At 38.2% G+C, this 22124-nt stretch overlaps 1 protein-coding gene across 2 annotated transcripts in view; it reads right to left on the bottom strand.

The window, feature by feature from the left end:
* The window catches only part of PHF6 (PHD finger protein 6), a 47122-nt gene that overhangs the window by 11934 nt on the left and 13064 nt on the right, over positions 1–22124 (bottom strand). Inside the window, exons 4-8 of one of the 2 annotated variants that reach the window (XM_049644839.1) lie at positions 16470–16603; positions 16159–16202; positions 3202–3371; positions 2881–3024; positions 1417–1521 (exon numbers count right to left, since the gene is read on the bottom strand). In XM_049644839.1, coding sequence (XP_049500796.1) covers positions 1417–1521; positions 2881–3024; positions 3202–3371; positions 16159–16202; positions 16470–16603 — 597 coding nt within the window. The remainder of the gene's footprint in view (positions 1–1416; positions 1522–2880; positions 3025–3201; positions 3372–16158; positions 16203–16469; positions 16604–22124) is intronic. The other variant, XM_049644840.1, reaches the window with a different exon arrangement.

Here is a 22124-nt window from a genome sequence, read left to right as displayed (position 1 = left end):
CAAGGACCAGACATTAGGACTAGTCTGATATTATAAAATGTGGATGATACAGTCCCACCTGTGAAGTATTCTTACCCCCAAAAATCTTGATACCGAACCTAATCAAGCCTTTACATCTAACCTCCACTTTAAAGACAATCTGGCGAGCAGAGGGACAAGTTAAATGGCATCACAAATAAGCAAACCAACAAATAAAACATATGGGGTATTCTACAGGACAGTTAATTCATTTTCTTCAACAGGCCAATGGCACACGACAAAACAGAAAAAGAAACAACTAAGACAAGGGGCGGGGAAGTGCCCTAGGTTACGTATAGAGAACAATCAAATGCAATGAATGTGTCATCTTCCTTTGGATTCTGATTCACACAACTCGACGTTAAAAAGATAGTTTTGAGACAACTGGGGAAATACAAATACGAACTGGGTATTAAATGACACTGAGAACTCATTGTTAATCTATAAGGGGTAATGACACTGTGGTTAGCTAAGAGAATGTCCGACTTTTAAGAGATACATACTGAAATATGTAGAGGTGAAATGATATGAAGTCTCATCTCTGCTTTAAAACACTTCAAGCAACAAGAATAAAAGGCATAGATGAAACGAGTGCCGCAAATTCTTGATAACTGATGAGTCAAGGTGATGGACAGATGTGTGTTACTAGTGTTTCTAATTTTGATAGGTTCGAAAATTTTCACAATTAAAAAATGCTTAAAGTCATCTCTAGAGACAGTTGCTGTCTTAAAGAAAAGATTTTGCATTCCATTGACATTTTATGATATTCACCAACTGTAAAGGAGTAAGTGATCAATAAAGATGCCAATATTTCTTAAAGCTATTTATTAGTAATTCAGTGTGTTTAAGAACAGGAGACTTAGGCACATTTTATAAAGAAAACTTTAAAGCTATGATAAACATTTTAAGAGACATAACTGCTTATGTGAACTTTAACTAAACAGAAGGCTCTGAAAAAAATCTTTTCCTTTCATTAAAAAAAAAAAAAAAAAAAAAAAAAAAAAAAAGAATGAATAACAACACAGGGAAGTTCCCAATGCTCTATTAGGGTTATGGAGTTGTTCTGTAAGCAAGCTTAAATAATATAACATTTTAAACTTAATTAGGTGTGTCACATTCACATCTTCATTTATTTTATTAAAAGACCCTCAGATACCCTGAAATATAAATCTCAGTGTAATTCTCTGAAGTAATGAAGTTACATAGAAAGAGGAATAAGTTTCAGTAACATCGGCGTCCTTTATTATATTACAAATAAGTCCAATAGATACTTGCTTTAACATATGAACTACTTTATATTAAATTTTTTGATGACTGGATAAATTTGAGATGTGTTCTAAGTTTAAAGGAGAGAGTCAGAAGAGTAACGTTGCATAGCATAAATATAAAACCACAGACCATTCTTTTTCCTCGCTTAATCTCCTGAAGTACAGTTTTAATATCAAAATCTCCAAATTCTGCCCTTGATGTCGTTGTGAGCTGGACTGTGCCAGAAGAAAACAGCTAGAAAAGAAAAACGCAGGAACATTTAACGTTCAGAATTCTTGTGAGAAAAAGATTAAACAACGTAATAACAAATGTGTTATGTTACTTCAATATCCTGAGAGAGAGGACTTTTCCATAATAATCAAGTACTGACTCAAATACTTTTAATACATTCATCTGTCAGACTAAAATATAACCCAAAATAAGGACAATGAAATGAAACTAATGCTGCCAGCGTGAAGTCAAGATTAGATACTTTATTCCACAATGCAGATTTCCACAATGTTACCCTGTCATCTCAATTGTTTTATTACGTTTCCACAAAGTTTTTTGGCTTTGTGTTCTTCAGTGGGCTTCAGGCACAGCACGAAGCTCAACCGAGGGCTTGAGGTCACAACCCTGAGATCAAGAGTTGGATGCTTAGCCAACTGAGCCACCCAGTACCCTGTTTCCACAAAGTTTTAAAAAATAGTTTAAACTGGCAAATTTCAACCATAGATGTAGATCAAAATTACCTGGGGAATTTTTTTTTTTTAACTAGACATGTTTGGGATATACTGTAGGGTTCAGTATTTTGGAAAAAGCTCCCAAGGTAAATCTGATACACCTCTCTGGTCAAGAACCTCTGATATAAATAATCTAATTTTTAAAATGTTTATTTTAATTCTTTATTTTGACAGAGAGAGAGAACAAGCAAGCAGGGGAAGGGCAGAGAGAGGGAGAGAGAGAATCCCAAGCAGGCTCCACACTGTCAGCACAGAGCCCGAAATGGGGCTTGAACTCACAAACCTCGAGATCACGACCTGAGCCGAAATCAAGAGTCAGACGCTTAACCGACTGAGCCACCCGGGCATCCCAATAATTTTTAAAACCTAATCATAAATGGGATGAATAATACAATCAAACTCAAAAATGTTTATGTACACTGTATGTGCGACCTGGATCTAAGGATGCAAAGATATAGTTCTTCTCTTCAAAGAATTAAGAGTCTATTATTAAGGGAGAGAGGCTGACAAATGAGTAAGTGCAATACAATGTGTGAAGCACAACACCACGGATATTTCCAAGGTTGTAGTGGACACCGGACACCCCCCTCACGACAGGTTTATAAGCCGGAATTTGTACAGTTACGACATAGTTAACTACCAATTATCCAGAAGATGGTAACTATAATTAGGACCACCTGAAATCCTACTAAGTCATAAAGGCTGTATTTTTAAAACCCTAAAGTTAATGAAGATTTGGGACTACAGGATATACTATTCATAATTCAAAACCACTAACGCTGGAGAGAAAAGTGCCATATTTGGTTACTAGCTAAATGCCTTTCAAAAAAAAAACTTGGGTTTAAAAGCACATAAAAAGAACCACGCTTACCATGCACTTATAATGTGCAGCTGCCTTCTTGGCATTGAATATATGCAGTTTTCCTCTGGCTTCATTTTCTTCCTCCCCTACATGACAAAATCCACATTTAGGCCTGGTGTCACTAGGGCTGCTTCTATGTGGAGACCTATCTCTCTGCAAATGTAAAAGGAAAAAAAAAAAACACTTAAAAAAAAAGATCCATCAAAATATGCCATCAGTACCCTCAAGCTTAGTTAACATTTCAAATGATGAGCTTTACCTATAAACACAGTTTAAATGAAATATTCATGGTGCAACAAAAAGTAAAAAATCTCACATTTTCCTACTTACATAGGAACTACTTTCCATTTCATCTGTTCCATGGGAGGATGTAGACCTGGTATCTTCCGACAGCCCTTTAAAATTGGTTTTTCGTGGCCTTCCTTTGCGACTTTTCTTTTTACTTTTAGGTGATGAGGGCTCCAGTTCATGTTCATTAAAACTTTCTTCTAAATCAGCTGCTTAAAAATGAACAAAAAGCTTTACGTGGACCAATCTTAAAATGGGCATTAGTTCATGGGTCCTTAGAATACACCTTTCTCCTTAGAATGAAATCCCCTCCAGAAATGAGGAGAAACGGTGTGTGGAATGCTCAATATAGGAACCTTAATGTTTCATATAAATGCAACCAAAATCAAATACCAAAAAAAGAAACAGTTTTAGGGGCACCTGGGTGGCTCAGTCGATTAAGCGTCCGACTCTTGGTCTCAGCTCACATCATGATCTCATGGTTCATGAGTTCAAGCCCCACATCAGGCTCCACATTGACAGTGCAAAGCCTGCATGAGATTCTCATCTCCTTCTCTCTCTGCCCCTCCCCTGTTTGCTCTTTCTTTCTCTCTCTCAAAAAATTAAATAAACTTAAAAAAAAAAAACAGAAGACTTCAAAAGTTTTATTATAATCCTTGTAATAATGATTTCTTTTGGATTTATAATTCTATAAAAATGAGTTTTGTGATCTTGACTGTGCACACAAGCCAGTAAACATTTTCAAACTCTAATTAAAGTCCATTTTTAGAATTAGCTCTTGTATTATTGTTTTTACCATAGATTTCAAAGAGTTTTACCAAACACTGTGAGTGAAATCAGAACACTTACCTAAGAAAATAATCTTACTATAACTTGGAAAACTAAATGAAAATAAAGTAGGTGTATCTGTGCTGTCCAATATAGCAGCCACGAGCAACAAACAGGTGGTTTTTCACAATTTTAGTCGCTTGTAATTAAACACAATTAAAACTTCAGTTTCTCATTCACACTGACCACATTTCAAGGGCTTATAAGTCGCAGATGGTGAGCTGCATCTATACTGGCCATCGCAGATACAGAACGTTTCCACCATCACAAAAAAGTTCTATCAGGCATCACTCTTCTAGGATAGCTCCTTAAACTATCATGAAAATCAAATGGGTCATATTCCACAAGGAAGTCATCTATAAATGAACAACAGATCGAGTACTTAAACAAATATTAAGTATGCAAGGAATTTCTAACACAAATGGTAACAAAGCTATGTTGCAAGTGAGGTATATACTTTAATGGATTAAATAACATTTATGTATAAGTTTTAGAACTGCATTTCCCAGCAATTTGAAAAGAATTTCTATGATTAATGGAACGGTGTTTCATCCAGTTACTCACTACAAACACTTCCTTTATTGAGGGCCTACTGTACATGAGACAAAGTATTTAGTGTTAAAAAGGTATAAAAACCAAATGTTCACTTCTCTTAGGGTCAAACTAAAGACAGTTTTAGGCACAGTTCTAAGGCCTTTGTTTTTTCTTTTAACATTAAGTTTTCAATTCCAGGGATTAATTTCTCAATGAGAAAGCATATCAACTTCTATTCATAGATATCAATGTTTCCCAATAAATACTTAAAATTTTATTGTTTTAGAAATAAAAGCATAATCATTATGACAAGAAAAGGGTAATTCAATTAGTATATTTGAATATACAAATTCAAGGAACTGAAGGCATTAGATTGTTTGCAAAACAGTTCATAAAAATTTATATCAATGCAACTTCACATAACTACAGTAGGATATGAGGGAGGAAAAAGGGGGGAAAAGTAAAAGTTTTACCAGCAATAAGGTAAATTCATATGAATAACTTCCTGTGAAGACCGAGAAGTCAAAGATATCTTCTGATCTTAACATTATAGCAAATTTCATATCAAAACACATCACCTACTTTAAACATTGAAACTGACAATTTTTAAGACACAGAATTTCATTAAAGCTGTTAGAATTACTTGCACTTGCCCCAAATTAAAAATTCTTTAAAAAATGAAAAATCATAAGCAAATCTGTCCATCATTCTGGTACATGCTATACAATACATATGATATACAGAATATTCTGTTACTTACAATGAAAACAAATAATCATTAACACTATAAGATTACATTATTAAACACCTTTAAAGAAATTACTTAACTAATTCCATTATCAGGCCAACATGACTAGTTTTCTACATGGCTTTTTTTTTTTTTTTTTTGCACTAAATATGGAACCACTTGGTGTAAAATTTTAGGGGACTTTAACAGCAATGGTAAAAATCATAAAAGACTGACAGTTTTAACTATACTAAATTTTCAGATTTATACAGCAAAAAAAAGTGATAAAATAAAAAAGTAAACAAATTAGAAGAAACTCTGTTGTAATTGTGAAAAAGGATTAGTATCCTTATGATATAAGCTCATAAGAGATTAAGGCCCCAACTGAAAAATGGACCAAGCAAATGACCAAATAATTCAGAGTATAAGTAGTTAAACACACTTATAGAAAATACGACTTTTCTACAATCCAAGTGTAAATTAAGTGATATATCATTTTCATGTATCATAATAGCAGAGTTTAGTTATAAAAAGCTAGAATAACTGAACACAAGATGTGTTAGAAATAAACATCAAAAAGAAGCCTCACAAAAATATTGAGCTTCTGGAGGAAGAGGGTCAACTTTGGAATGTCAGCTCTCACTAACTTAATTTAATGCAACTCTGATAAAATGGTTGATTCCACGGTTTTCTGGAAGAGTAAATTTATGATATACAACAAGATTTTTTTAAAAAAGACATCAAAATATACAGTAAAGAGACAGCAGTTAAAATACTGGCACAGGAAGAGACTTTTATCAGCAGAAGAGAAAGCAAGGTTGAAAATAGACCCATAAGCATATGGGAATTCCGAGTATAATGGTAGCATTTCAAATTGAGTGGGGAAAAGACATGATGGCATAATTGCTTATCCATTTTTTTAAAACTGAGATTCCTTTCCTCATACCATATAAAAAAATTCTAATCATAAAGTAACAAACTATAAATGTAATAGAAGAAAATGGAGGAGAGTAGCTTTTATAATGTTGGGTCAAACACCTAAGAAGTCATAAAGGGAAAGACTGAGATCTGACTAAAAATTAGAAACCTTTGCATGGCACATGCACCATAATCCAAGTTAGAAGACAAATGATAAACTGGGAAATCATTTGCATTTAGTGACGGAGAATTAATACTTCCATTACAGAAATCACTCGCTACAAATCAATTTCAAAAGGACAAACCTCAAGAGAAAAATGCACAAAGGATAGCTGGCAATTCACAGAAAAAAGATACATGACTAAAAAAAAAAAAAAAAAAAAAAAAACAAAAGCCCAATAAAAAAAAAAAAGAAAAAAAAAAAAAAAAAAAAAAAAAAAGAACAGAAGCCCAATCTTCCTAGAGATGAGAGAAATGGAAATTTAATGTGATAATCAGATTTGCAAAAATTAAAAACTGGTAATGTCCCAGCACAGAGGCAGAAAACTGGACACCCTCATACACTGTTGGTGGGACCATAAACTGGGTACATGAGACAGTACTTTCCCCAATGTTAAAAGCAAACCAAATTTTAAAACTTTACACTACGGAATCACTTGCATAAGTATACAAGCATATACGTACAAGGAAGATAAATACAGTTTTATCCATGAAACAAATAGACGTAAATGATTTTTGATAGAGAAATCCTTAAATAAACTATGGTTCTATTTATTCTATGGGATATAACGGAACAGTTAAAAAGAAAGAGGTCAAATGGGGCACTTGGGTGGCTCAGTCGGTTAAGTGTCCGACTCTTGATTTCAGCTCAGGTCATGGTCTCACGGCTCATGAGTTCAAGCCCCGCGTCAGGCTCTGCACTGACAGTATAGAGCCTGCTTGGGATATTCTCTCTCATTCTCTCTCTCTCTCTCTCTCTCTCTCTCTCTCTCTCTCTCTCTCTCCCCTCCCTCCCTCCCTCCCTCCTTCCTTGCCTCCTCACTTGTGCTCTCTCAAAATAAATAAATAAACATAAAAAAAATCAATGGGAAAAAAGACAAATAAAATGCTTCAGTGGATGAAAATAAAAAGAATGATGTCAATCTGTAAACAACAGTGAAGGAGGTCTGTGATAAATCACAGAATAAAAAAAGCGAGTAGCATAATAGTATCTATATATACTATGATGCCACTGTATTTAATAAGTGTGCATATACACTAAATATTTGTATGTAGGTAAACAAGGCTCTGGGAAGATATACATCAAACTGTTATTACTAGTTACTCCTAGAGAATGTAACCTTTTTGCGGCCTTTTTGAACTGCTTTAATGCAACAGTATTATTGTACTATTTTATTTCATTTTATTTTTTTATATAATTTATTGTCAAATTGGTTTCCATACAACACCCAGTGCTCATCCCAGCAGGTGCCCTCCTCAATGCCCATCACCCATTATTGTACTACTTTAATTTTTAAGCAATGGATAATATACTACTTTTGTAATTAAAAGAACGTCTCACATCCAATGTGGTGAAAAGAGGGGTAAACTCATCCACCCCTGATGGGAATATAATCTAGCAAAATCTTTCCAGAAAGTAACATGGCAACATGTGTCAGGAACCTCAAAAAGACTGAACCCTTTGACCCGGTGATCATACTTTGTGGAATTTACCCAAAAAGATAACTGAAAATGCACATGAAAAAAATGAGTATGAGGCTAGTCACGGCACCTTCGTTTAAATTTTTCATGGCTACATGGTTACAGTAGGGTTTTCTTCCCCAATTCAAAACTGTGAAGATGTTTTAACATTTTAACATAAAAAGTGTTTTTTTCTCTGGGGCGCCTGGGTGGCGCAGTCGGTTAAGCGTCCGACTTCAGCCAGGTCACGATCTCGCGGTCTGTGAGTTCGAGCCCCGCGTCAGGCTCTGGGCTGATGGCTCGGAGCCTGGAGCCTGTTTCTGATTCTGTGTCTCCCTCTCTCTCTGCCCCTCCCCCGTTCATGCTCTGTCTCTCTCTGTCCCAAAAATAAATAAATAAATTAAAAAAACGTTGAAAAAGAAAAAAAAGTGTTTTTTTCTCCTTCAATGATAATTATAAAAGAACTCTGCATCAAAGAAGTAAAAATCTTCCTTCCCACCTTTTAATTCTGCCTGCGCAGCGCTCCCAGCTGGCACCTGCCCTAGCTTTCCTGCTTCCCTTCCTTCTTCCTCCCTCCTTCCCTCTCTCTCCTTCTGCCTCCCTCCTTCCCTCTCTCAAGTAACCACCATTAAGGGCTTTTCTTCTCAACCTCAAGGGTTGAGAGCCTGGTTTTGAACCCTGGAACTGCCATAGACTGTGTGTCCCTGTGTGTCTTCTTACCTGAGACCTACCCCCCAGGGTCCATGAATGAACTAAATGAATTAGTGTAAAGTTACTTAATTTAGAACAGCGCCTGGCACCTAAGACCCTCTCAATAAATGTCAGCTGTTACTTCCTCTGCGCATGCAAACGTGGTTTTTAAAAGGATACACAAACAAATGGCATTCTGAGCACACTATTCTGCATCTTGCCCTTTTCTACTTAATTTATAAATTGGAAACACGCCAAATCTCAGAGCTAACATCTGACTTTTGGAGTTCTGACTATGCCAGATGGGCCATGCGATTTATACGCACGATCTCACTTGAGCCTCACGACCACCACACGAGCTTGTATCTGTCAGCATCCCCATCCCTCATTTTACAGATAAGGAAAAGTTCAGAAAGGTTAAATAAGTTTAGCCAAGGTCACCAAGCTAAGAAGTGGCAGAGCTGGGACCAACCTATGCTAGTGAGAAACCATATGCTTTTAAAGTGGCAATACCCACTGTCATGGAAATACACAATGTCAAGTGCTCCTGGAAGTCAGAAAAAGGACAGTTTCACGTTTGCTCATGTCTGCAGAGAAATGCTCTGAAAGGAAACTTAAGAAACTGACAGTAGTGGCTGCTTTCAGCGAAGGAATCTGGAAACAGACATAAGGGTGGGAGGAAAGCTCACGAACAACGTACACTCATCGGTACTGCCGATTTCTGTACAACGTTCACACACCTAATCAAACAAATGAATGCGATAAGAAAACAAAACCTTACCTTCGTACTCACAGCTCTTATTTCTACAAATCCAGGCTGATAAGGTGACAAAGTGCCACCAAGCATTCCCAACCCTTATGAGCACCGCCCCCTGGATGTCTATGTCACCTTAGAAAGGCCAGGTCCTTCTGTCACCCTTCTGATTGCCACTATGAGGCACAGGAGTGACCACCTTACCAGCACGCCAACTCTCCTCCTCCTAGTATTGGAAAGCCCTATCTGTTCCGTTACCAATTCTCTTCTTTCTAATCACTATTTTTCTCATCTTCCACCTTCCTGGGTTAAGCTCCATTTCCTTTCCTCCCCAAAGTCTCACATCAGTTAACAGTATGAAGTAGAAAGGACCCCTGGACAGAAAGTTTCAAAACTGCCACCTACTAGGTCTTAAAACTTGGTAAAGCTAGTTAACACTCACAAGGCAAAGTCTCCTGGTGTATCAAATGGAACTGAGGAGAACACCTTCCTGAAAAGGAAGCCTTAAGAAAACGTGAAAAATGCTTTGTAAACTAGAAAATTCTATTCACTTGTTAGTTATTCCTCTTGTCATACCTTGTGTAGATGGTAAGCTCTCTGTCAAGGGGCTTTTTTTTATTGGGGAATTGGCAATTCTCCCACATGCCCACACCGAGGAGGCACTCAATAAATGTGTGTTAGGATTATTTTTAAAACAGAAGCAAAATGACAAGCATCAAGGTTGCAGTGAGCGTCACTGCCTCTGCTGGGCGCCTGGAGTGCTGCAACGAAAGGAAGATTGGACGCCCTTCGCCCCGCCTCCTCCAACGGAAGCGCGATGTGCGTTTGCCTTGCACGCTCCATGTCACACACAAACCTGCTTTCTTTTTCGGTAAAGGTATCAGATAAATGATTTATTTTATGCATATTTATATGTGTATGCACATATAAACAACACAACCTGCCTCAAAAATAGTCTTTTTTTTCCAAAATATGTATTTATTTTTGAGAGAGCACAAGCGGGAGAGGGGCACAGAGACGGGGACAGAGGATCCAAAGCGGGCTCTGCACTGACAGGCCGATGGCAGCGAGCCTGATGTGGGGCTCGAACCCACAAACCGCGAGACCATGACCCGAGCTGAAGTCTGACACTCAACCGAATGAGCCACCTAGGTGCCCCCAAAATACTAATTCTTAAGCAAGTGTGCTAAAATGAAATGTGGCTGGGATTCAGTTCAAAATAATCCAGGTGGAGGAAGCAGGTGAGGGGTGCAGATGAAACAAGACTGGCCAGGAGCTGAGGATTGTTAACCCAGGTGATGGGGCTTTTTTTCAAACATATTTTCATGTATGTTCGGTACTTCCTGTAGTCAGTTTGAAAAGTGTGCTAAATGAAAGATGAACGTAAACAGTGCCTAGCGCAGTACTTTTTGCACATGGGTAGTCAACAAATCTGCTGAATCAAAGAAAAAATAAGGAGTCAGTTCTAGCAAAGGGCACAACGTGAACACGTTACTCAAATTTCCCAAGTTAAATCACAAATACAATTTAAGTTCTATTATCTTCCGAGGAAGACCACATGAATGTAGTATTTAGTGAGCACTGAACTATGTGCCCGGAATGTTGCTGAGACCCTTACAGACATTATTCCATTTGATCCTTACAATAATTCCATGAGGGAGAGATTTCTTTTAATTTTTTTTAATGTTTATTTGTTTTTAAGAGAAAGAGACAGCACACAAGCAGGGGAGGGGCAGAGAGAGAGGGAGACCCAGAATCCGAAGCAGGCTCCAGGCTCTGAGCCGGCAGCACAGAGCCCGACGCGGGGCTCGCACTCACAAGCCACGAGATCGTGACCTGAGCCGAAGTCGGCCAGTCAACCGACTGAGCCACCCTCACCCCTAGGTGGGGTTTTATTTTAATTCCCATTTTACAAATGCAGCATCCAAGGCTCCAGAGATACTAAACGGCTTGCCCAAGACCATGTACGAGTAAGTAGCAGAGCTAAGATTCAAATACGGATCTGATTTCAGAGCCCATGTTCAACCAGTGCACAAAAGTGCCTTTCCAGTACTTCATAAATCTATTCAATGCCACAAAACTTAAAAGGGTTTCGAGGACACTGATGTCACATAAAAATCTCCCCATCTTCCACTTAACAAAAGTAACGAAGACCGAAGGTGTAACACATTGTAGAGAAACAAAGGGAATGAGAATACTAAGGTAATATTAAAGCAGAATGCACACAGAGGACAGCACACTTTCAACACACCTCTAATAGAACTATAGTGACTTTAGTTCTTGAAACACAAATGGAGTTGTATGATTTGATAAGCAATCTCTAATATAAAGTTTCCAGAAAGTCTGTTAGGGGACCCACCAGGTCCCTGAATAAAATCAAGAGTAGGTCTTCCAAGGTTAGGCACAAAAGATTCCTTTATATACTGTCTTTTACAGTCACCGTAATTGTGGCACTTCTCACTAAGCTATTTTTAAGAAATTTCAGACTTATAAAAAATCCCGTTCTATTAACTCATCATGCTCTACTAACACCCGGTGCAAGACAAGCCACAGGACACAGAAAGGTCACACCCAAATAAGGGATACATTCAAAACCATGCTCTGTTTCAAGACAAAGAAAAGACATTACAAACATTTCTTGAGCACCCATACCATGCAAAACATTCTATACTGGGTAGCTTAACAAAAATAATAAGCCACAAGTTTGGCTACTTACAATTTCAAGAACCTAAACTGAGCTGAGGTTATGTTTGTAATCACGATTTACAATCTACACATTCTTGCCGCAAATAGCTAACACTCAGCATCTACTCTAAATACTGTTCTCTATCTCATCACAGATTACTTTGCTCCATATACATTATTAAACAGAAAAGCCTTAACCTCTTAATGAAAATGATTTTAAAAGAACCACAAGACATAATCACAGTTCCTTGTAGGTACTCAACTGTTTACCAATGACAACCTATCATGTTAAGGTACGTCTATAATACAGAAGCTAGCATCAGCTACAAACTAGACCTATCTGTTATTGCCAATGTTGGGTATTTAAAAAATACTGCTTTAAAAAAAAAGGTGAAGAATATATCTATTATCTAAACACATGGGCCAAAGGATGGGGCACGTAAGTTGCGGGATTTAATTCTAGGCTTTTCCTGTCCATTTTTAATGTATAAATTCCTATTAAGAGTAAGGGCAGGGGTGCCTGGGTGGCTCAGTTGGTTAAACGTCTGACTTTGGCTCATGATCTCGCAGTTCATGGGTTTGAGCCCCGAGTCAGGCTCTGTGCTGACAGCTCGGAGTCTGGAGCCTGCTTCGGATTCTGTGTCTCCTTCTCTCTCTCTCTCTCTCTCTCTCTCTCTCTCTGCTCTTCCCCAACTCATGCTCTGTCTCTCTCAAAAATAAACATTAAAAAAAAAGAGTAGAAGGGCACTATACCATTTTAAGTGCTCAACGACCACATGTGGCTGGTGGCTATCATAATAGACGGTGCAAATATAGAACACTTCATTGTCACAATAAGTCCTACTAGACAGCCTTGCTGAACCATTTGTTCTATAGCCACTTGTAAAAAGCCCTGCACCTGAGGTCCACGTCATCCAGCTAAAACCACTGCTTCTCAAACTTTCATGTGCAAACAAGTCACCTGGGATCTAGTTAAAGTGGCGATTCTTATTTAGTAGGTCAGGGGTGGGGCTCGAGATTAGGCGTTTCTAACCAACTCCCAGATGATGCCAATTTTGCTGGTACACTGATTATGCTACTTTCCTCCCCTCCTTGTTGCTAACAATTACCAGCTCCCAATCATTCCACCCCATGCATCAGATTCTCCTTAGCACATAGCTTACTGCACTTTCCTCTTTCCAGCCCCTGCTGCATCCTGGGTGATTTCAAAGGCCCATGGGACAATCCAAGCAAGTTCCCTGACCTTCAGTGATGTCCTCCATCAACTACCCAATCCCTATAATCACACCCGGACACCTTTATAATCACCTAAGAAGGGTTCTAACCTCTGAACTCACTATAAATCACACATACTTTGGGACCACAAAATGACCGCTTTCCCAAGCACTTTCCTTCTCACTTATCTTCAATCACGCCCCTCCCATCTATTACTTCCTTCCTGTTTCTTATTTTCCTGCCTTCACTTCCCTATCTAACTTAGATTTCTAACTAGCCACTTTCTCTGTGCTACACACAGAATCCTGAATTGCCAGAAGTCACACAAACTGAGGGTATCACTACATAAATGGTTAGCAACCTTAACTGAACCCTTTACCTGGTCTGGAGCCCTTACATTTCTCCAAACTTCCTTTCCCATCTTCACAACTATTCCTGCAAGCTTTCTCCTCTCTCCTTCAACTTCCAGCCCTCCTGCCTCCCCTACGTTGTCCCTCACAGAGCAAACAGACGAGAGAGGAACTACCTATCTTCTTCCTTCTCTATTACAATGGAAGTGTCCTCCCATCACAGGGCAATTCTGGTTGTGCACTGAGTCTCCCTCCTTCCTGGAGCTTCAATCTCCTTTTGCCTAACAGATCTTTCTCATAAGCATGTATTTATCAACTAATCCACCCCCCCACCTCCACCCCCCACCCCACCCCCACCCCTGCCGCCTCCAAAAAAAAAAAAAAAAAGGCCAATAAGTGAAAGAAGCCAAACTGAAAAGGCTACATACTATGTGATTCCAACTATATGACATTCTGGAAAAGGCAAAACTATGGAGACGTTAAAGAGATTTTTGAATTTAATATTTCAAAACAGTTCATATTAGATCAAACTAACATGAACAGACTGAATTATGGCGTATTTATCATTTTAAGTATTAGCAAACTAGGTTATTGAGCCACCGATGGCAAATAATCAAGACACTGCCACAGGTAATCAATTCCTCTTTGCTATACAAACTACTGCGGTATAATTCTCAAAGATAGTCCCTGAAATACAATCCTATAAACCCCAATCATAAGTTACAATCATAAAGTAGAACATATGTTTCCCATTAGAACAATGAAGTAATTGGAAGTTCTGTTTCTGACAAAGCACTCAATGTCAAATACAAGCTAGATAAAAGTGACAAATTGTAAAATTATATTTCAAGTTCTACAATATGAGTATATACACACTACGTATATATCAATAATACAAGGGGCCCCAAAGTGCTACAAAAATATACAACGAACCCCAAATTCAAGACAATTGTATTACAAATTTGAATAATTTAGGAATTTAGGAATCCTTCCAGTTACATGAAAAAAGTCATCTTGAAAAGCAGTAATTTAGATCTTTCTCAATAAATTTCTCAAAGCAAAAAGGTGGCCAAAATTTACTTTACAGTCTGCAGTGACTTTTCTCTACCACTAGATGGTACTATCAGCTTCAGAAATCTACCGAATAAAAGGGGAGCTGCCTACATTAATCACTGTTGCCACCCTCAAGTATTCTGCCCCAGGGTGTTCATATACTCATCTTCATCAGATCCCAGCTCTTAATCCTTGGTTTACCATAAATATATGGTCACTACAATTTTAAAGAGAATCCAGGGCACCTGGGTGGCTCAGTAGGTTAAGCATCCGACTGTGGCTCAGGTCATGATCTTGCAGCCTGTGAGTTTGAGCCCCGCGTCAGGCTCTGTGCTGGCAGCTCAGAGCCTGGAGCCTGCGTCAGATTCCGTGTCTCCCTCTCTTTCTGCCCCTCCCCCACTCTCTCCTGTCTCTCTCTCTCTCTCTCTCAAAAATAAACAATAAAAATTTTAAAAAACACACTGTTAAAATCTGAAGCAATGAAAGGTGGGAAAGTTTCCTCTTAACCTTTGAACAAAAGGTTTTTGAACTGAATTCTAGAACTAAATGAGGAAAAAACCAAGGAAAACATAAAGGTTTTTTTCAGTTGTACTTGATCACCTCCGAAATGTTCTGTTGTTAACAGCTATGGAATCTGTTTACCTTAAAGACAAGTTTTTGCTGAAGATTATATAACCAGCACTATCCTAAAGTAATGGAACCAATCTGGAGTCCCAAAGGGTAGGATACAGCCAAGATCTAAGATATCAAAAAGGGCCACAAACTTTAATATGCTAACACTGATAACTAGGTAAGTCTTTATAAAAGAAACCACTTCCTAAATCAACAGGCTGAAACCATTCTACTGCTAAGCAACGCATTCTCGGAGGCTAACAAAAACTAAAGATCTCTAATCTAAATAGAAGGACAGAACAATCTCAGATTAAATCTAAGCCTTTTTATATTGCTAGTGACAGTATCAAAACCATCTGTTTGTAAAGGTACGAAATAAGAATTCAATTTAAGAACTTTTCCATACCTTTTAAAGACCAGGTACAACTTGGCTAACTATATATAAACATCCCTGACCTTGTTTTATCTAAATTTAAGGAGAAATAAACTATAATTTCAAAAGTTAATATATTTTAAAGTTAATTACTTCTTATGCACATGTCTGTATTTTTAAAACAGTACTACAACATGAAAATCTAACAGAAAGCCTGGTGATCACAAAATGTAGTACCAGTGTCCTTCGTTCACACTTTGCGTATCTGACAGTAGCACAGATCCCAATTATGACCTTTGCAATCTACTACCACTTTCATGATCACAGAAATCCCAAACCCCCACCGTCATGTGTTTCCTAAAGATAAATACATTCTCAACGTACTCTTTACAAGAACTAAATTTAGGGGTAAAATTTTCCTTAAAACTTCAGATCATTTCCACTATGTATATTAGTTTGTCCTAACACTTTTCTTAATTCTTTGAAATGTATTCAATACTGAGATACATCTTATGGCAAAAGTCCGTACAGAATTCACTCAAATTTCTTCCTGATACTGAAAAGGGGCTGAATGACTTACCTTCAGAGTTATGTGCGGTTTTCTTGTGTTTTCGGCAATACACCCTACAAAAAAATGAAGACATCAAAAATTATGAAGTAAACAAACGAAATTCGTTTTTCAAATTAAGAAAATGAGCAGTACACTTCACCCCATTCATAAGCTGGATTCCACAAATCTTATTAAAAGTCCTATGCCATTTCTCTAACCATTAAATTCCTTACCAAAAACACCCTTTACAATGATGATGAAATGCTTTGAAACGGGAAAAACTTTTACAAAAGCCTAAAGTAGGACTGTGAAAAAAACGCTTAAAGAAGTTAAATAATTACATGTAAATTCCTTGTGAAGGTTTCTCTCGTATTTGAGCTTTATCATGCAATGCACAGTGGTAGTGGTACGTCCTGTGACAGGTTTTCACATCACAACCAATTGTGGCTCCAGGACAATGGCACAAAGAACACATCTACAGCAAAACAATAAAATAATTATTACTAGCGTGCGATTCTCCTAAGGCCGTGATGTCAGGTTAGAGGCATATCAATCTCTGTCAAGGAAAACAAACTGGTTATTGAAGTTTTGTAACTAATAATGCCATTTTTCTTGTGTTCTCGCCTAGAAATAATTTGAATAAAATTCTACCAGGGGTATTTTCCCCCATGTTAAACATTGACAAAATTAATGGAATATTATTAATGTCTATTGTTTCACTGTGGCCAAGAGAAAACTTGAAATGTTGCATAGCAGGAATGTAAGCTGTGTATAACTTAGCCCTTTCCACAATCCAGATTTTCCTGGAAATGAGTAACTGCAGAAAATGTCTCCTACCAAAAACAATTTGTCCTTCACATCTCCACTTAATGAGAATCTCTGGGGAGAAAAACCTCACATACTATTGGGGAACTTGGTAAAATCAATTTCAAGTGAGGGAAGAAGGATAAAAGAATTAAAGTAGATTTTTAAATATCTCAAGCTCTAAAAATAATTTGTGATGTTGATTCTGAAAACATGCTCATCTATTTTAATTTAATCTGTTACTTACCTCCTGCATTATGAATTCAGGCAAATAGATAAAAGAACATATTCTTAAACAGATTTTAATGTATTTACCTTCTAACTTTATTGGATAATTCCTACTGTTGAACTAGCTCGTGCTCTCAATTTAGGAAAAAGCTCTTTTTTAAAAAAGTACATAAGAATTGGGGCACCGAGGTGGCTCAGTTGGTTGAGCGACAGACTTCAGCTCAGGTCATGATCTCACGGTTTGCGAGTTCAGGCCCCGTGTCGGGCTCTGTGCTGCCAGCTGAGAGCCTGGAGCCTGCTTCAGATTCTGCGGTTCCCTCTCTCTCTCTCTCTGCCCCTCCCCCACTCATGCTCAGTTTCTCTCTGTCTCAGAAATAAACATTAAAAAAGAATTTTTTTTTTAAAGTACATAACAATGATTGCTAGTGGTTTTGATTAACGTATCACAGTATACTGGACTGAGTGGACTTTCAATGAGGCTATCTCCGAAGCTACAAATGCCATGCCAAAACAAATTCACTAGAAGGTAAATCTTAAAAACTGCTGGTTTCTAGATTTGGAACTGTTCTCACTCCTCTATTGATTTTAACATAAAGAACACTTACCATCCTAACTTTGGGATCACTTGGCCCCTAAGCATTTTTGGTATACGGGGAGGCTAATATAAATTCCAATAAAATTCCTTATACTTCTTTAAGCAAGTCAGAGCGTCAACCTCTCAATCAAGCTATCATTTAAGAAATACTCCTACTAAGTCAGAAGTAGAAACGTTCTCAAGGCAGGTACACCCCAGAAAGCAGGAGGGCCAGTGCCCATTACTAATACTAGAGAAATACTCCATTTCCTTAAATACAGAAACTTCAGAGTATTACTGTTAAAAAGAAATACTGTGCCAAGTTATCAAGCAGGAAAAGCTGTTAAATACTTTGGGGTGGCTTATAAATTCTTGAGGAAGTGCAGCATTTGTAGTGCAGCTTAATTATGAAGTTTTATTATTTTAGCAAATTGTATCTTTCATCAAAAAACACAATTAGAGAAATTTTGGAAAAGACAAGGGCACAAAGGAAATTTAAAAATCACTCATGCTTACCAAGTAGAGGTGCCCCGATGGTGCGTTACAGTGTTTGCATGGCAGTATTTCTCTACATAATTCCACACGTACTACTTTACAACCAGTTTTTCTTAACAAGTCAAACATACCCCATCTCATTAGAACTCTACTGTAAGTAGTTCATCTTGAAATTTCATCAAAAATGGGTTTACAGGCACATTTTGAAAAACATTATTGAATTCAATTAGCAAGTAAAAGTGAAAGGAGGGGAGGTGTTGTTAAAAATGCTGTACTTGGCTCAACACTGGCAAAAATAGTGAGATGGGTGTGCTCATATCCTGCTAGAAATCACTATACTCTGGACAGCAGCTTGCCTTATTTATCAAAGAGCTTTTAAAAAGTTCTTATTTCCTGATCCACTAATTTTACTTCTATTACTCTAGTCTTAAAAAAATGAGATTCAGGGGCACCTGGGTGGCTCAGTCACTTGAGCGTCTGACTTCAGCTCAGGTCATGATCTCGCAGTCTGTGAGTTCGAGCCCCACATCAGGCTCTGTGCTGACCGCTCGGAGCCTAGAGCCTGCTTCAGATTCTGTGTCACTGGCTGGATGGTTTTGTTTATACTTTCCCATATTTTCTGATTTTTCTACAATGGACAAAAATACTTTCATACACAAAAAATTATTTTAGGGGCACCTGGGTGGCTCAGTTGGTTGGACACCTGACTCTTGATTTTGGCTCAGGTCATGATCCCAGGGTCATGGGATTGAGGCCCGCCTCAGATTCCACACTGAGCATGGAGCCTGCTTAAGATCTTGTCCCTCTCTCTCACTCTCTCAAAATAAAGAGATAAAATGGGGCGCATGGGTGGCTCAGTCGGTTAAGCATCTGACTCTTGGTTTTGGCTCAGGTCATGATTTCATGGTTCGTGGGTTCGAGCACAACGTTGGGCTCCGCAGCTGGCAGTGCACAGCCTGCTTGGGATTCTCTCTCTCCCTGTCTCTGCCCCTCCCCTACTCACGCTGCCTCTGTCTCTCTCAAAATAAACAAACAAACTTAAAAATAAATACAGGCGCCTGTGTGACTCAGTCAGTTAAGCATCCAACTTCGGCTCAGGTCATGATCTCACGATTCGTGAGTTCAAGCCCCAGATCAGGTTCTGTGCTGATAGCTCGAAGCCTGGGGCCTGCTTCAGACTCTGTGTCTCCCTCTCTTTCTGCCTCTTCCGCATTTGTGCTCTCTCTCTCTAAAATAAACATTAAAAAAAAAAAATTAAAATAAACTAAAAAATCAACAGTATTGGGAATACTCCAGCAAATGCTTTTAATATCCATCTCTCAGTTTATTGAGAATAAGAAGGAAACCAAATGTCCAAAATATATCAAAATTTGTCTTAACTTGTTCTCAATTTAAATCCACCCAAAGTATAACCAGTTAACTACAGCAATTTAGGACAGATAAAATTTTTAAGTGAGGAAATGCTTATTCTCACTTTTGTTATTTCCTCTCAAGGAAGAAAAAAGATATACCAATAAAAATGGTTTCAAAGAGTGGAAAATTCTTTTCAAGGTTAGGAGTAGGAATTTTTCTCAATTAGAATTTACTGGATCTATTTTAAGCAGCATTCATATAAAAGCAGAAATACCCGCTTGTATATGAAGTTTTGGCAAGGTGCTAACAAAATAGCAAAAATTATCCATAAGACTAAATATAAAATTCAAATGTGTTTGTGTACCTATGAGCACAAAACAGAAACGTAACTGTTACCTTGAAGTGTAGCAGACTACTACACCCCAGCCCCTAAATAATCCTTTCTGCCCTGAACTCCTATGGGACTTAAGATATAGCATTCATTTTGGCTCTTACCATTTGACTTCTTTGTCTGGCTAGTTATATTTATAAATGTATAGATTTTATCCATCAATTGTTTCTAGACTGAGTTTTTGGGAAGATAAACACTGCTTTACAAAGTAGTGTTCGATAAATGTATTGACTTTAAGCTTACTCTGTTACTGAAGATTTTAATATCTTCTGGTGTATTTTTTTTCTCACTCATGGTTCTAATACCTGCAGATTTAACATAATAATCTTCAAGCATGCCTAAAAATTTAAACAGTCTGATCTCGAATTTGGAGAGGTAAAATTGAGGAGAACATTGTAGTTGAAGGGGCACAGAATGAACAGAGGCAAGAATATTTGGGAGGAAAAGATTCGCCCTGTTAGATACAAGGTGGAGAATCAAAAAGAGATAAAAAGACAAAATGAAAGAAGATGGGAAACTAGATAGATGGCTGGTACACTTTCCTTAAGAAAAGCTATGCAAAAGAAGACAAAAGATGATGACCTCTCTGGAAAAAGTGGAGTAATAGGAAAATGGGACCCCAACACAGCTGGCACCAGTTGGCCAGACCCGGGTAATGTTATCCTGTATTCCTCTTGACATAAAACATTTGCCCTCAAACTTGTCAGTCCCTCCTGGGCTCTTAGCAGAATGCCAGCTGCCATTGAACATCAAGTTTGTACTACCTGTGACTCTTTCCAACGTGGGAAAATGAAAGAGAATCTGACAGGAACATGGTCAACTGTGGACCCCTTCCCCCTGCAAAAATGTCTGTCTGTCCCACGTATCAAATATTCAGTTGAGGGCTCATTTTCGGCCCCCAAAGAAGTATAAATGTTAACTGTCACCTTATCCTGTTCATACCCTGATTTCAAGTTCTTTATGTAGAGGTGAAAATTTGGTAAGAATCATTTTTCTTTTACTTCTACTCCCCTCTTCAGTTTGCTCCCTAGTACACCTAGTACGCCTCAAAACTCAAACACCTCTTCTGACATGGGGAGACTGGAAAAAAAGGCCCTATCCTATTACAGATATTTGCACATCATCTTTACAGTGTGGTTAGAAGCTACACTAGCTCCTAAATTTTTAAAATACAAGTTATGCATATTTAGAATGCATGGCATGATATTTTAATATTAGTGGTTACTACAGTTGAGCTGATTAGCATAGCCACGTATTCATACGCTTACCATTTTGTGTGTGTGTGTGCATGTGTGTGTGGTGAAAGCACCCGAAATCTACTCTCAAACAAATTTCCAGTATACGACGTAGCATTAACTCTAGTCATCATGCCGTACACCAGGCTTCTAGACTTCTTCACCCTCCCAATTGCAACTTCTTACTCGTTAACCAACACCTCCCCACCGTCCTGCCTGTGGTAACCACTCTTCTACTATCAGTGAAGCTCTACTATGTTAAGGTTAAGCTGTACCCCACAAGCTTAGTCTCAACGAGCTGACCTAGACTAAAGAGGAACTAAATCACACGAGTGCCGATAAAGGGAACCGAAAGGGCTATGACTTAGCTAAAGTCCTGCGGGAGCCAGAAGCTGGGATGTACCTGCTCCTCAGTCAATTAAACCAGGCAAGCGCTGAAATTCAGTTTGTAAAAGGAAGAAATCCTAAGGAATAAAAGGCGAAATACTGCTTTCTCGGGAGCTATGGGCGAAGCTCAGGGAAAACTCAACGAAGACCACAGAGAGACACAAAGTAAAACTAAAATAAGACTGCCAACTTCTAGGACAGGCAGAAAGGAAAGCTGGAATCTGATGGCTAGACAGAGCCATATGGAACCAAGTGACAAAGGGCTCACTTGCTAAGACTTCGCTTTGCCCAGTTTAACTGCTGTGTATCTACCAGTATCTATCACCGACCACCACCGTAGAGATATAAATCCTCACAGCCAAGTAGTTAACTACTCTCAAGACACCTGCTCTAAGAAAAGGGCTACAAAGGTATGAGAATGCAAAAGAGGTTCCAAAATGAGGCCATATTCTTGAGTCTGCAGGCAAGGGAAACATAAAAAGCACTGGAGTTGGGGACAGGGTACCAGGGATATCTGCACAAGAGACAG

The sequence above is a fragment of the Panthera uncia genome, chromosome X (genome assembly GCF_023721935.1).
Source record: "Panthera uncia isolate 11264 chromosome X, Puncia_PCG_1.0, whole genome shotgun sequence".
Lineage (NCBI taxonomy): Eukaryota > Metazoa > Chordata > Mammalia > Carnivora > Felidae > Panthera > Panthera uncia.
The sequence above is the reverse complement of the archived record's forward strand: the minus strand, read 5'-3'. Positions and strand labels throughout refer to the sequence as shown.